At 39.3% G+C, this 14,343-nt stretch overlaps 1 protein-coding gene across 1 annotated transcript in view; it reads left to right on the forward strand.

The window, feature by feature from the left end:
* LOC126266916 (STING ER exit protein) overlaps positions 1–11,443 on the forward strand; it is a 38,424-nt gene extending 26,981 nt beyond the window's left edge. Inside the window, exons 3-4 of the mRNA XM_049971601.1 lie at positions 6,616–6,844; positions 9,878–11,443. Of these exons, the coding sequence (XP_049827558.1) occupies positions 6,616–6,844; positions 9,878–10,036 (388 nt within the window). The 3' untranslated portion in view covers positions 10,037–11,443. The remainder of the gene's footprint in view (positions 1–6,615; positions 6,845–9,877) is intronic.
* The last annotated feature ends 2,900 nt before the right edge of the window (positions 11,444–14,343 follow it).

Genomic DNA, 14,343 nt, shown 5'->3' on the forward strand with positions numbered 1-14,343 from the left:
GGGGCTATTACAGCTAGGAAATAACAGAAGCATTTATAACAAATACAGCGTGTACATACTAGTCATTTGGACAGAGGCAGATGTAGTATTGTTACCAAACACATGAACAGGGAAAATATACATTAGATCCTGAGCTTTCAGGATTGAAAAATAATTCTTTCAGCAAGAGGAAAGCCAGACAGAAAATATGGAAATTAATATGTAAAGGAGATGAATAAAAGTCGTGGCAAGCTATGTGGAATGCGGGATAAGAAATGCAAAGAACGAATCAGGGATGGAACTAATGTTGCAAAAGAGGGGTTTTCCTTTACACTTAAATAATCATGGTAAAATACGGAACTGTAGATGATAAATCTCACATTTTTCAACTTGATTTGCTTTAGGGATCATTGTTGCTATCTTGTGTACTACCATAAATATGGTTCAGCAAAAGTGGTCTTTAAATATGCTATTGCTCTATGCAGCCACCTATGAAACAATCTGTAGCTCAGTTTGGTGTGTATGTTGGGTCTCTTGTTGTCTTTTTAGTTTTATTTGATTTCTTACCCAGTGCTCAACTATTCCCGAAGTTAGTCTCGGTTCCGCTGGGCAAGGTCCTAGTGACGTAGCTAAGCCATTTCCTTCCTCTGTCCTGCTGTGCATTGTCAAATGTGTATGTGTGTTGTGTCATGACTGTGAAAAATGGTGTTATTGGCCAGGAGACCCTGTCTGGGGTTGTTCGGCTGCCCGGTGCCAGTCTTTCTGTTTGTTTACACTTTGGCAGCTTGCATGACTTTGTGATGAAGATAAGATGAACTGATTAGAATAACACAAACACTCAGGCTCAAGTAAAGAAAATCTCCAGCTTGTCCAGGAAATGAACCTGGGACCCTGCAATTTAGAAGCAGCAGTGCTAACCAACAGACTATGAAGTACAAACTAAAGGATTGCAGTGAGTGCTTAAGCAGTATATTGTAGTGTTTGTGTCATTCTGGATGAATGGAAAGGAAACAGTAAAATCCAGTGCTGGTACATTGTCTGTTTCTCATGAATAACACCAAGAAGACTGCCAAGCTTAACACCCCCATCTGACAGTCGATTCGAACAGTCTCACTCCATGAGGCACTGCAGAAAGATTTGGAATTTAACTCAGGGCATTGGCATGAAGTTTGGTGATCAGGAACAGTACTCCACCACCTCTCCTTCCATTGCCAGTGTGTGTGTGTGTGTGTGTGTGTGTGTGTGCGTGTGTGTGTGTGTGTGTGTGTGTGTGGTTAGGTTTCATCCAGTGAAATTAAGAATATTATGTAGGCAAAAATGGATACATAGCAAAACACTAGAACTCATTTAGTTTTCAATTTGAGATTTTACTGTGGAAAATTGATTTTCATGTAAAATGGTAAATAACCAGACTTTAGCTGTTGGCAGGCATTATCTCGTCTCCTACCTTCCAAACTTTACAGAAGCTCTATAAATTTTGGAAGGTAGGAGATGAGATACTGGCAGAAGTAAATCTGTGAGGACCAGGCGTGAGTTGTGCTTCGGTAGCTCAGATGGTAGAGCACTTGCCCACGAAAAGCAAAGGTTCCGAGTTCGAGTCTCGGTCGGGCACACAGTTTTAATCTGCCAGGAAGTTTCATATCAGCGGACACTCCACTGCAGAGTGAAAATCTCATTCCGGAAACATCCCCCAGGCTGTGGCTAAGCCATGTCTCCGCAGTATCCTTTCTTACAGGGGTGCTAGTTCTGCAAGGTTCACAGGAGAGCTTCTGTAAAGTTTGGAAAGTAGAAGATGAGATACTGGCAGAAGTAAAGCTGTGAGGACCGAGTGTGAGTCATGCTTCGGTAGCTCAGATTTGTAGAGCACTTGCCCGCGAACGGCAAAGGTCCCGAGTTCGAGTCTCGGTCGGGCACACAGTTTTAATCTGCCAGGAAGTTTCATATCAGTGGCCACTCCGCTGCAGAGTGAAAATCTCATTCGGGTAACACATTATTTGAACACCACAAAAGGAGAGGTTACACATGGATATCAAATTTGAATAGGGAAAGATATCAGCTGGACGACATCCTGATACAAAAAAGGTTTAGGAACTGTTTGAAGAATGCTAAAGCTTATCCAGGAGCGGATATAAATTCAGACCACAACCTAGTGATGGGATAAATACAAGTGAAGTTGAAAAAAGTCTGGAGAGGTAAAGCAAAGGAAATACTAAACATTGAAAGACTCAAAGAGGTAGGAAAGGCATCAGATTTGGAGAACAGATTTATGGAAAAATGGCAAAGAGGTAGTGTTGATGAAAGTGTTAATGACAAGTGGATAAAAATGAGGGAAGGACTCGTGGACTCTGCCAAAGAAGTACTAGGAATTAGAGTACCCCAAAGCATCAGGAAAGAATGGATAACAGAAAACATGTTGAAAAAGATGGAAGAGCGCAGAAAGTGTAAAAGTGTAGAAACTGAAGAAGGCAAAAAGAGGTACAGGAAACTTAATAATGAATTAAAAAGAGAAACTGAAGAAGCAAGAGACAAATGGATGAAACAGAAATGCGACGAAATAGAGAAAATGGAGAGAGAGGGAAAGTATGAAATGATGTACAGACTGGCTAGTGAGATAGTTTTTGAATCTAAAAGAAAGAGGAATAACATGGAAATAGAAAGAGCGGATGGTACTCTAGCAGAAGAACCACAGGAGGTTTTGAACAGATGGCAAGAATATATTGAATGTCTGTATAAAGGAGATGAAATGCAAAGCGAATTTAAGGTTGAAGAGGAGCAATATGTGCCGGAAGATGGAAAGGGATTTACCATCTTGGAAGCAGAAGTAGAAAAGGCGCTGAAGGAGATAAAGAATAGGAAGGCATGTGGAATAGATGATTTGTCAGCAGAACTGTTGAAGAGTCTGGGAAACAAGGCAAGAAAAGAAATAGTCTACCTCTGTAACGAGATATATGACAAAGGGGAATGGCCTGAGAACTTCGCTGCAACAGTTATGATACCAATAGAGAAAAGAGAAATACTAAAAAAACTGTAGAGCACCGGACCATCAGTCTAATTTTTCATGCAGCTAAAGTCTTGCTGAGAGTGTTGAATAGAAGGTTATAGGGCCAGTTGGATAGAGGGATTGCAGAGGAGCAGTTCGGTTTTAGAAGAGGAAAAGGAACAAGAGATGCTATTGGCCTGCTAAGAACTATAGGGGAAAGATATATGGAAAAGGGTAGAGAAATCTTTGCTGTTCTTATAGATTTAGAAAAGGCTTTTGACAGAGTTCAGTGGAACAAGCAGATGAATATCTTGAAGAGGAAAGGAGTAGATTGGAAAGAGAGATGACTGATACAGAATTTATATTTACACCAGAAAGTAAGGATAAGGATTGGAAATGAAGTGTCAGAGGGAAGCAGCATTGGACGAGGTGTTGGACAAGGTTGTTGCCTTTCCCCACTGTTGTTTAACGTATACCTTGAAGAGATTATCGCGAAAAGATTAGATGGGAAAGGAGGAATATGTATTGGTGGAAAGAGAATAGAATGTATAAGATTTGCTGATGACATGGTATTAGTGGCAGAAAGTGAGCGGACAGTGAGTAACATGCTCAAAGATATGAATGAAGCTTGTGTGGAATATGGGATGCAAATAAACACAGCAAAAACAAAGAGTATGGTCATCAGTACAAGACACAGGCTGTCCAATATTAAAATATGACAATCTACCATTAGCCAAGTAAGTGAATTTAAATATCTCGGAAGCACAATAACTGGAGACTTGAGATGTCACCAGGAGGTGAAAACCCTAATTGCCATAGCGAAGGAGGCATTCAACAAAAAGAGGAGACTCTTATGTGGCAAATTAGATAAAGGACTAAGGAAAAGGCTTGCCAAATGTTTTGTCTGGAGTGTGGCACTATATGGGGCAGAAACATGGACTCTGAGATGAGAGGATGAAAAAAACTTAGAAGCATTTGAGATGTGGATGTGGAGGAGAATGGAGAGAATAAGCTGGATGGAAAGAGTGAGTAATGAAAGAGTATTGGAAAGGGTTGGTGAGAGAAGATGTCTGCTGAAGGTTGTAAGAGAAAGGAAAAAGAACTGGTTGGGACATTCATTGAGAAGGGAGTGCTTGCTAGTAGATGCTTTGGAAGGATTGGTTTGTGGGAGAAGACTGAGAGGAAGAAGGAGATACAAGGTGATAGACAACATAAAGGGAAGAGGAAATTATGCTGACCTGAAGAGGATGGCAGAAGACCAGACAGCCTGGAGAACTACCATGTGAAAACCTGCCTTTAGGCAGAACACTGATGATGATGATGATGATGATGATGATGATGATGATGGGGCAGTGTCTTTTCTTCCTTGTTGAGGAAGATGCTTATGAAAGTCTCATGATTTTTGGTGTGCTTTGTGCACTAGTTGTTTTTACAGCATTCCTTTTTATTTTGTACATTCCCCAGCTCCCTTAGGAAAGCTGGTTCACCAAGCCTCTAGAGAGAGTAGAAGGATTTGCTTATCAAAAAGTCTTTCAAACTCTGTTTAAGCCATGTCATGAATACCTGATACAAGGGTTTTTATGGCTACTAGCAATTTACTGAAAATGTGTATTTCTGCTGAATACTGGACTACTTTCTGGACCAAAGTAAGTGTTTCTGGGTCTTTATGCAGATTGCTCTGGCTCTTCAGTTGAGACTACTCTGGCTAGGGTGACCCTGCCAGTAGCTATGCTACTGCCAGCACAGCCCCTGACTTCAGCACAATCCCCCCCCCCCCCCCCCCCCAAAAAAAATCCCAACACTGAAAGTTGCTTTGGTAAGGCAGTGTCCCCTGGAACTGGGCAGTATAAGAGCTTGATCAGTTTCTGTCATTTCTCCTGAATATGCCTTCAGAGATCAGTGAAGAATTTGATATGCAAAGTAAAACTACTGGTTCTACTGACAATATTGTAAACAGATGTATTGCTACTCACCATATAGATGAGACATTGAGCCACAGACAGGCAGAACAAAAAGACTGCTTCACAGCAAATGCCACTCGCACACTGCCTACCTACACCAGCTTTTCTGAATTGCACGAGGGGGGACGTTTATCATATGTTCCTGAACCCTTAGCCTCAACCTTCGCTGGACCCTGTCTTTCACCTGCCTGTCCCCTTCCCACCTCCGACTCGAGCACTACACAGCCTTCTATTCCACCAATGCATCAACATTTTTCCCTCCTCGTGTACTTTTATCCTTTTCTGCTCCGCCTTCTCTCCACCCCCCTCACTCCTCAACCTCCCAAATGCATGCAGCAGCCCTGTCCTGTCCCCATTATCTCTGTGCATGCTCTCACAAAGAGCACTATACCTCCCCCACCCCTACCCTGCTATCTGTCCCCCTCCCCACCCCACTCCATCCCAGCCTCTTTCTTCCTCCACCATCCACAGATTGCTTCTACTATCAGAGACCAACATCAGGGCCAGTGAGTTGTGCTTGTGTGAATGTGTGTATATTTTCTACTTTAGAAGGAGGCCTTTTGGCTGAAAGCTTTAATGTATAGCAGTCTTTTGTTGTGCCTGGCTGTGACTCAGTCTCTTCTTCATATGGTGAGTAGCAACCTGTCCTTTCCATAACACTGTCATTATCCCATTCTAGATTTTCCATTGTTTGTGTGGGTAAGTCAGTAAAACCAAAGACGAATAACTTATAGGGAAAACGCGTTTAGCTTAATTTCTTGTCCAACTGATCAATGTGCTAATTTCATCCAAATTAGTTTTCTGTCTAGATACGAAGAAAGTATATGTGTGATATTTCATGAAGCTTCTATTGATTTATATGAACTTTAGGAACTTGAAAATTTTTATTCACAAAATATTGTCTTTTTAATTATTTGAATTGTTTGCTGTGAGCACCTAGGCATTTTATTTGTTATTGTTTTTGTTGTGAATATTTGGAAGGAATTAATCTGATGAGTAGTGACTAGTGGCTGGCTTCTAAGCACAGGCAAATGCAGTCTGGCATGTGTAAATAAATGCAAATCCCAGTACAGTTTGAATACAGAATCAACCAATTATGAAAATCCATAGCATCAGTCGGATATCTTGGTGTACTGTTCAAAGTGAAAGAGAAATTCATTCTTAGATCTTGTTATGAGGAAGGTAAATAAAAGAGTATGAACCATTGAGAGTATTCTGGGGCTGCATAGATACACAATGAAAGAAATAGTGTGAGACAATCACATTACTTTTCTTTAAACACTGTTCATCTTTATGGGATAATGATCGAAGAAACATTGTGAAAGTTGAAGAATAGCTAAGTGGTTGCTGAAAATCATAGATATATGCATAGCCCATTACACAAAGAGCTCTTTTTAAAGTTCTACAAACTTGTCTTTACACAGAATATTAAGAACACATCATTTCTCTCTCTGAATGTCACCCAAAGACCACACTATAATAGCTACAGAGACTAGATGATCTTTGGTTTTTCCCTTGTGGCACATGGAAATGTAATAAAAATGGGTGCAATCAATCGCTGCTACCATAAAGCATATAACTGTTTGTGAAGAGGAAATGTTGATGTAACAGTTTCTTATAATATACTGTTGTGTATTTAAATATGGCTCCTGTACCAAGTTTGTTTGTTAATTATTCTTACTTATTTTCTGTCAGATGTGGACTTTTACTGTACTACAAACATGATCCAAAAAGCAATGTAATATTCGTAGTGAAAGGTGCTGTTATTAAGAGTTCCGGGGAAGGACCAATGACTACAATTTACAATCAAGTTGCTGTTGAGAAACCTAAGAAGATTATGGTTACAAAGCACACAAAGAATATGGGCAAATTTAGCTCAGTCACAGTGTCAACAATTGATGAAGAAGAAGATGAAATTGAAGCTGTAAGTGTGTTTGCTGTGTTACATTTCCATTTTTGTATCACTTTTCATAATCAAACCTTGAAATAATACATTTGTGCAATCTAATTAAAAAGAATTACACCAGACGCATTTCAATTTTATTCAGAAAGCATCTTCTGTGGTTTTGGCGTTTCTCTACATAATCTGCTCCTTCCCATCTTGCTAGCAGTGGTTGGTGTTGACGGGCTTCATTTCACATCTGCACTTGGCAGTTTTTGGCATTTTGTGTTATTTTCTGTGCTGCACTATTTACAATCGATTTTCTTAACTGTTTTTCATTCATCACTGCCACAGTGTTTAAAAACATTTTTCAAACTTTTGCCCCTAATTTTAATATTATTATCTGACTTCTATTTCTTTGTGGTGTAGTTTCCTGTACAGCCTTCTGAAAAAGGTCACTAAGTGCCTGAAACTGGCCAAGAAATTAAATTTTTTATATGCAACTGGTTGCTTGTTATTTCATTATATGAAAATGACATGTTAATCAGTTAAAATTTCTGTAGTAACTTTACTACCAGTCACGACTGTGTACAGTGAAAAAGACCAGAAACTGCAGGTCCAGTTTGTGGTTATGTGCACAAGACAAAGACTCCAGACATATTATGAAAGCAGAGAGAGAAGGGTATGTGTCTCAATCAGAAAGCGATCTGCTACATTCAACAATCTCTAGTTCATTGAAGCAACAGTACAGAAAAAAATTTTACCACCATTCTCAGGCCACAAAATTCATGAGCAACATAATTTCTGTATGAATTATGGCTGGGTATTTAATTTGCACACAGTTATGTAGGTGCATAAGCAGAAACGAGTTTGACTAGGGAAGTCAGAGGGTAGAAAAAGCTCACCTGGGCTCTCTTACTCTACAACATAACACAGCTACAAAAATGCTGTTTTTTCCCTTCATTTACTTATGGAATACATTTACATGTCCATTAAAAATATTGAACTGTTTCATAGTTGAAGAGACAATACAATTACATGCTGTCCTCCAGCCTGCAGCAGTTCTTCGAATTAATATGAACAGAGTACAAAGATTTCATGGATTACAGGGGTTATCTGTCTTGAGCTGACTGCAATGTAATTAAAAAGAATTACACCAGATGCATTTCGCTTTTATTTACAAAGCATCTTCTGTGGTACTGGTGTTCCTTTACATAATCTGCTCCTTCCCTTCTTGCTAACAGTGGTTGGAGTCGGCAGGCTTCATTTCACACCTGCACTTGGCAGTTTATGGCATTTTGCGTTATTTCACGTGCTGCACTATTTACAATTGACTTACTTAACTGTTTTTCATTCATCCTGCTACAATGTTTTTAAAAATTAAAGATAAAAAATGATACTTATGCCTGTTGCTATTACTTGTGAGTGTCAATTATAAAGTGGATACAGCACAATGCCATGGTCCTAAAAAATATAGGCAGGAGCAATAAGTAGTACAATACTGAGTCCATTAATACAATAATAGCTCTTAGATGCCTACACGTAGTTCACATTGTCTTGCCTAAAAACTATTGCAGAGAAGCAAAACAACAAGTGCCACATCTTGAATTTGGTCCCAGAGTGGAGGTGAAAGTACGATAAAATAATAAAACAAAAAACCTGTCGATAAATAAGTTAATATCGACAAGTGGCCTTTTGGATGGGAATTTTGGGAACTAATCTCCATACAGCTGGAGCGAGATCTGTAGCATGATTGCAGGGAACCTGTCAAAAAACAAGTAGCACTGAAACATATGCAGATCACAAGAACATTTCGTGAAAGACTTGCATCTAGCTTCTAGTGCCTTTAATATCAATATACAGTACTTTATAGTGAATAAGTTTCTCTTTTAGGTGGTTTTTGATTAACTGGAATGTTAATCATACCAGGATCTTAAAAATCTCATAGAGCAATGACACGGGTTGGAAACTTTTTGCGTCATTTAGTCCCTTTCCTGGTTTCAACACGATGATCAAAATGGCTTTCCTCCATGTCTTTGGGATTTACATTTTAAAACGAAGCACTGTTTCAATGATTTGATTCCAAGTTCTCAATTTATCCAACCCTCGGCACCAGTTGCTCTGAATTTTCATCTTCAAGAGACTGGTTTCCACAGTTCAGATATCATAGTTGCCCTGCCATTTGTTGTGCCATTACATTCAGTTGACTTGCCACATGATTTGCAGTCACTTCTGAAATATTCTTAGGACATATGGGATCTCCAGAGAGGCTCGTGAGAAATTTCTAGGTTTGCTTACTTTCATGTCAACACTTTCAACCAGGTTTTTTTCACTTATCCTTTGGCTTCAGTAATGGCTAGCATCTGTCTCTCTTCTGCCTGTATGATTTGTTCAGAGAAAAGGTGGTTCTGGTAAAGTTCTTACCAATACTCAAGTAAAGGTTTGATATTCTTTTACAGTCCTAGTAAGATACACCATCATGTTATCCAACAACCTCAAATGTTTTTGGTGATCTCGATGAAGTTGTTATATTCTTAAGGCCCTCTGCAACATTTTCAATTTGCTTTTCTGAAATTCAAAATTTTGCCCTGAGCTGTACGTATTCTGGTTTCATCATAGAGCTGACGATACATATGTGTGAGGTGTCATCTCACCTACACATATGTCGCTCTGAGCAGCAATCCCAGAGTTTGTCAGTATTGTGGCCTATCTCCCCTTGCCACAGTTGACTGAGGATAGTTTGATGCTATGATCTAGCTGGAGATCATTTCACTGCCCATGCCTTGAGTGCAGAACCATTGCCATTGGTCCCATAGTAGCTACATATCATCTTTGGTAGATGGGATCTCCCAACACAAAACTGATGTCACGATAGCTGAAATTAGTTCATTCCTGGAAGGTATAGTCCTTATTTGTTATATGATACCTGCCAGTATTTTCACTTATTTTATACTCTACCCTAAACTTTGAGAGTTGGCACACAATTCTGTCTGTATCTTTGTAAAGCTTGGAATTAAAGTATTTCCGAAACATTTGTGTATTGTATTTATGACTAATTTTTTAATTTCTTTACAGCGAGAAGTTGCTGATTCTTATGCCAACAATGCACGAATCATCGAAAAGCAGTTGGAAAGGAAGGGTATGAACAAGAGGAAAATGGTTGTGCAACAGACACAGGCTGAAATGGATGCTAAACGGAACAGAGTTCGTGGAACTTTAATTGACAATAATTAATGATATATTGGATACAAAAAGAAATAAATGCACAGATTTGAGAGTTACACAAGTACAGAAATTGTACATATTGTAACATACCATATAATTACATTAATATTTGAAAAATATGCTCACAATAATGTGAATAACATTATTAATTACATACCCTTTCTTAAAAACATAAAAAATTGTGTTCTTCACTTTTGTTTACCACTGTTACACAGCAATTAGGCATATTACAGGAAGCGGCAGTCAAACTTGCATTTATTATTAGTGCGAGGAAGTGTTGGAAGTAGTGGGGGGGGGGGGGGGGGATCGAGCAACCAAGGTCACCACTGTGTTCTCCAACAAACAGCATTTCAGTAGCCATGGAGCAGTGTACTAAGCAACAACGGTTATTTACAGCGAAAGCGTTCTACCAAAGCGGTAGCTATGTAGACACTCAGTGTTGTTTGCGGGTGCATATTCCAATTAATCGTAATAGGTCGATGCCTTCAGTTGACTCAATAAAAACTTGGGATGGAAACTTTGAAAATGTTTTTGAAACAACAAGGAAAAGAGGTGGCAGAGCGAAGACAGTGCATACTCCATATAATGTGGAACGTGTAAGAATTGCTGTGGGAAGAAGACACCGGAGATCAGTGTGTTGTGCTTGGAATTTTTGACAGGACTGTCCGAAGGACTTTGAGGTTAGACTTACATCACCACCTATACAAAATCCAAGTGGTTAACGCTTTGAATAACGACGACTTCGTGGTCCAACAGCAGTTCTGTGATTGAAGAAAACAAGGAGCTTGTTTACAACCTCTGGATGAGTGACAAGGCACATTTTTCCCCACAGTGGATATGTGAACAAACAGAACTTTAGATACTAGTGTGAGTTTAGTGTGCAATGCCCTCATCGGGAATACTAGGTCCTTATTCTTTTGAGAACGAAAAAGGGCAATCTGTTACCGTGAATGCTGAGTGCTATTCAACAATGTTAAGGACATTCTTCATACCTTAGCTTTGTCAATATGCCGTGAATGATGAAACATTATTTCAACAAGATGGAACAACAAGTCACATAGCCTGCGTGAGCATTAATGTTCTCAATGAAGTTTTTCCTAACCAGGTGATTTCCAAGAATGGAGCAATTGCTTGGCCCGCCCATTCACCCGACCTTACTAAGAGCAAAGTGTACAAATAAAGATCTCATAATGTTGGTGATCTCAAAGCAAGAATCCGGCTGGAGATTGAGAGAATTCCTCAGGGTATGCTCGGTCATGTGTCAGACAGCTTCGTAAATCACCTGCGAGAATGCCGTGATCGAGAAGCATGCCATCTTGCTGATGTTATTTTCAAACAATGAAAAATGTGTTGATGTTTCTTAAATTCTTTTTAATGTAGAATAAGATTGTATGAATAAAATTTTGATATCTGCAGCTGTGTTTATTTTACACTTGTTTAGAAAATGCATGTTTGATTGCCGCACCCTGTATATGTGATGCATCCATCTTTATCTACTGCATTGTCTACCTCAACTACTTATGATCACCTGAGTCACCTTGCCAATATGTTTGAAATAAATAATGGGTTTTAACAGTTGACGTAATACCAGCTGTGAAAAGTATTAAGGCACAATAGCTACACTTCTTCTCAGTCAGATTTGCAATGGGTTCATCCAACTAGCATGTAGCACAATCCAAGGGGGTCTGGGTTTGGTTGGATGTAGGGATAGTAGAAGTATGGACTAGGATATTGCGTAGGTTGAAAAAGTGACAAAATAATACTTTGAGTGATGTTTGGGTATCAGTCGTCGGAGAGATCAAGAAATAGTGGAAGGAATGAGGAAGGATGTTGTTGAAGTTTCAAAGAAATGGGTTATTTTGCATAAAGAGGGACTTATTGATCAGTGACTGCTCTACAATCGCTAGGTGTTTATTGGTATCACCAGAAGAAATGACACAGGAAATCTGTTTCTCAACCATCTGCACAGAATATTATCTGCCTCTAAAGTTTGTCAGTATATTTGGGTAAATGCTACTTCCCATCATAAATGCAGTTCCTATACATGTTTAGGCCTTAGTGGTGTGGTTCACAATGTCAACATGGAAGTACTGTTGGTCATTGCTTTGTTTTACATGAACAGAACTTATTGTGGTGTCAGAAACGTGACATATTGTTTGACACAAGTGAAGTCGGATGCACAAAACTGAGCAAGTGGTCATAACACTGGACTCCTATTCAGGAGGACAGCAGTTTAAGTCTCTTGAGGTGAGGGTCCGACACATTTTTCAACATTTTGCTCGACAGTCCCTAGTTTTAGAAAAAAAATCAAGGTCAAAGTTGATGACAGGAAATCGTAATGCACAGAAAGATGATCTGGAAACAAACATCTATCAGAATGTAATTTGGGGTCCAAAGTTAATAATGTTTAAGTTATTGTTTTTGTGTTTTCATGCTGTTGCGTGGGTTTCCATCATTCAATGTGTCTAACAGAGTGAGGTCATTAGTCAAGCAATCGAGACATTAGTTTACCACACTGCTGGTCCGTGTTTGATTCTTGGCAGTGGTGTTTTTTCTTTTTTTTTTCTTTTGATATTTTTCTGGTGTATCTGTTAATATTCTGATAATCAGAATACTTTTCTTTGCCCTCTTTTGAAATAAAAGTTCAGGAGGCTGACAGTTATTCTCGTTGTAATACATAGTACAAAAATACACCTAAAGTATATTATTGAATAATTATAACTGACTGTTCGTGAGCATTCTCAAAATCTGTGGACCGAAACTTATCATAGAAACAGGCAAAACATAAATATTTCTCATAATACATGAATGAAATCACATTGCATTGACATGTTTTCCAGTACATTGTTTGTGGAAAACCCATATGATTTATGTTTCTGAAAACAGATCTATGAGATATCAATTAGGATGCGTACCAAGCATATCCTAAAAGACAGACACGGACAACTGGTTATTGACCAATACGTAATTTTACAGCAGCCACCCTATCTTGTAATTCTTTGCTCTCGTGTGATGAACTACTTTGCCTGTCTGAAAAAGTAAATGTCACAGTGTTGACAAAGAGATGTACATTTTGGTAGTATCACTTTCATAGTATAGATGTCATGAATCACGATGAAAATAACTATCAATACTTTATACATACTTATTTGGCTATTAATCATACACAATGGTGTTTTATGCCACAAAAAGGAAAGAAGGATATTCCCATTATAAGAATATTATCACATGCACCAAAAGAAAAACTGAATGGGGGGGGGAAGCAGTTTAGTGGACTAATGTCATGACTGACAGCCTTACTCTGTTAGATACATTGAATGATGGATAGGCAAGCTACAGAATAAAAAATTTTTACTTTTAGACAATCTTTTGATGTATAGCATTGAAAATCAACTTTGTGGGATCAACTCTGACCTTGATTTTTTTCAAAAACTAGGGAGTGTCCGACAAACAGCCAAAGCATGTGTCTCTCTATTTTCAACATAGACAGGGTTGCCACAAGTTCTGGAAATCAGGGAATTTCAAACATGTCAGGCAACTCTGGGAACTTTGGAAAAAAACACTCGAAAAATCTCATTTTTGTTTCAGTAGATGAAGTGGTTTGTTTACTGAGATGTGATGCATCATTGTTGGCTGGTTGCAGCTGAGAATGTATGCCACTTCCATACTCCCTCATCCCCTTCCTATCAATCCCTTCAGTGAACAGTCAGTGCTGCCACCACTTCTTGCACTAGCATAGGAGCTGCTGATGAGAGGCAGAGAGGCATGAGGAATGGTTTGTTTGGATCTAATTCTCAGAGACTGTAGATGCAGTGGCTGGAGACTGCAGTCGTGTGCATGAGCTGTGTTTGAGTGACTGTATAAATGTGTGTGTGCTCTTGTTTTCTGACAAGGTCTATGGCCGAAAATTCAGTTGTGAGATTGGGATTGTCGTTTGTATGTGCCTCTATGCGACTCAGCAATCATCTTCATGGTGAGTTGCTACCTATCCTCATTAGTATTGATTATCAGAGTATTTGCACAAGCTGTCTGTCACATGGATTAACCACCCTGACCTCATTTCATCGGCATGTTCTCTGTGACTCATGAAAAGCTGGCCACTTGAGTGGATTTCTGTGACGGGCCAAAACTGCAGGCCATTTCTGTGGGTGTATCCAACAGATGGGGCCTGCCGATCTGAAGCCCGTCATTTCTTAGTAATTTTCAGGTCCTGCCTGTCGGATCTAGTCTCACTGATCTGTCTGCAGGTCAGATCTGTCTGTGTGTGGCATAATGCACTGGATTTTCATGGTTTATCCATGAACCCAGGACTGCGG

Source organism: Schistocerca gregaria, chromosome 4 (genome assembly GCF_023897955.1).
Source record: "Schistocerca gregaria isolate iqSchGreg1 chromosome 4, iqSchGreg1.2, whole genome shotgun sequence".
Classification (NCBI taxonomy): Eukaryota; Metazoa; Arthropoda; class Insecta; order Orthoptera; family Acrididae; genus Schistocerca; species Schistocerca gregaria.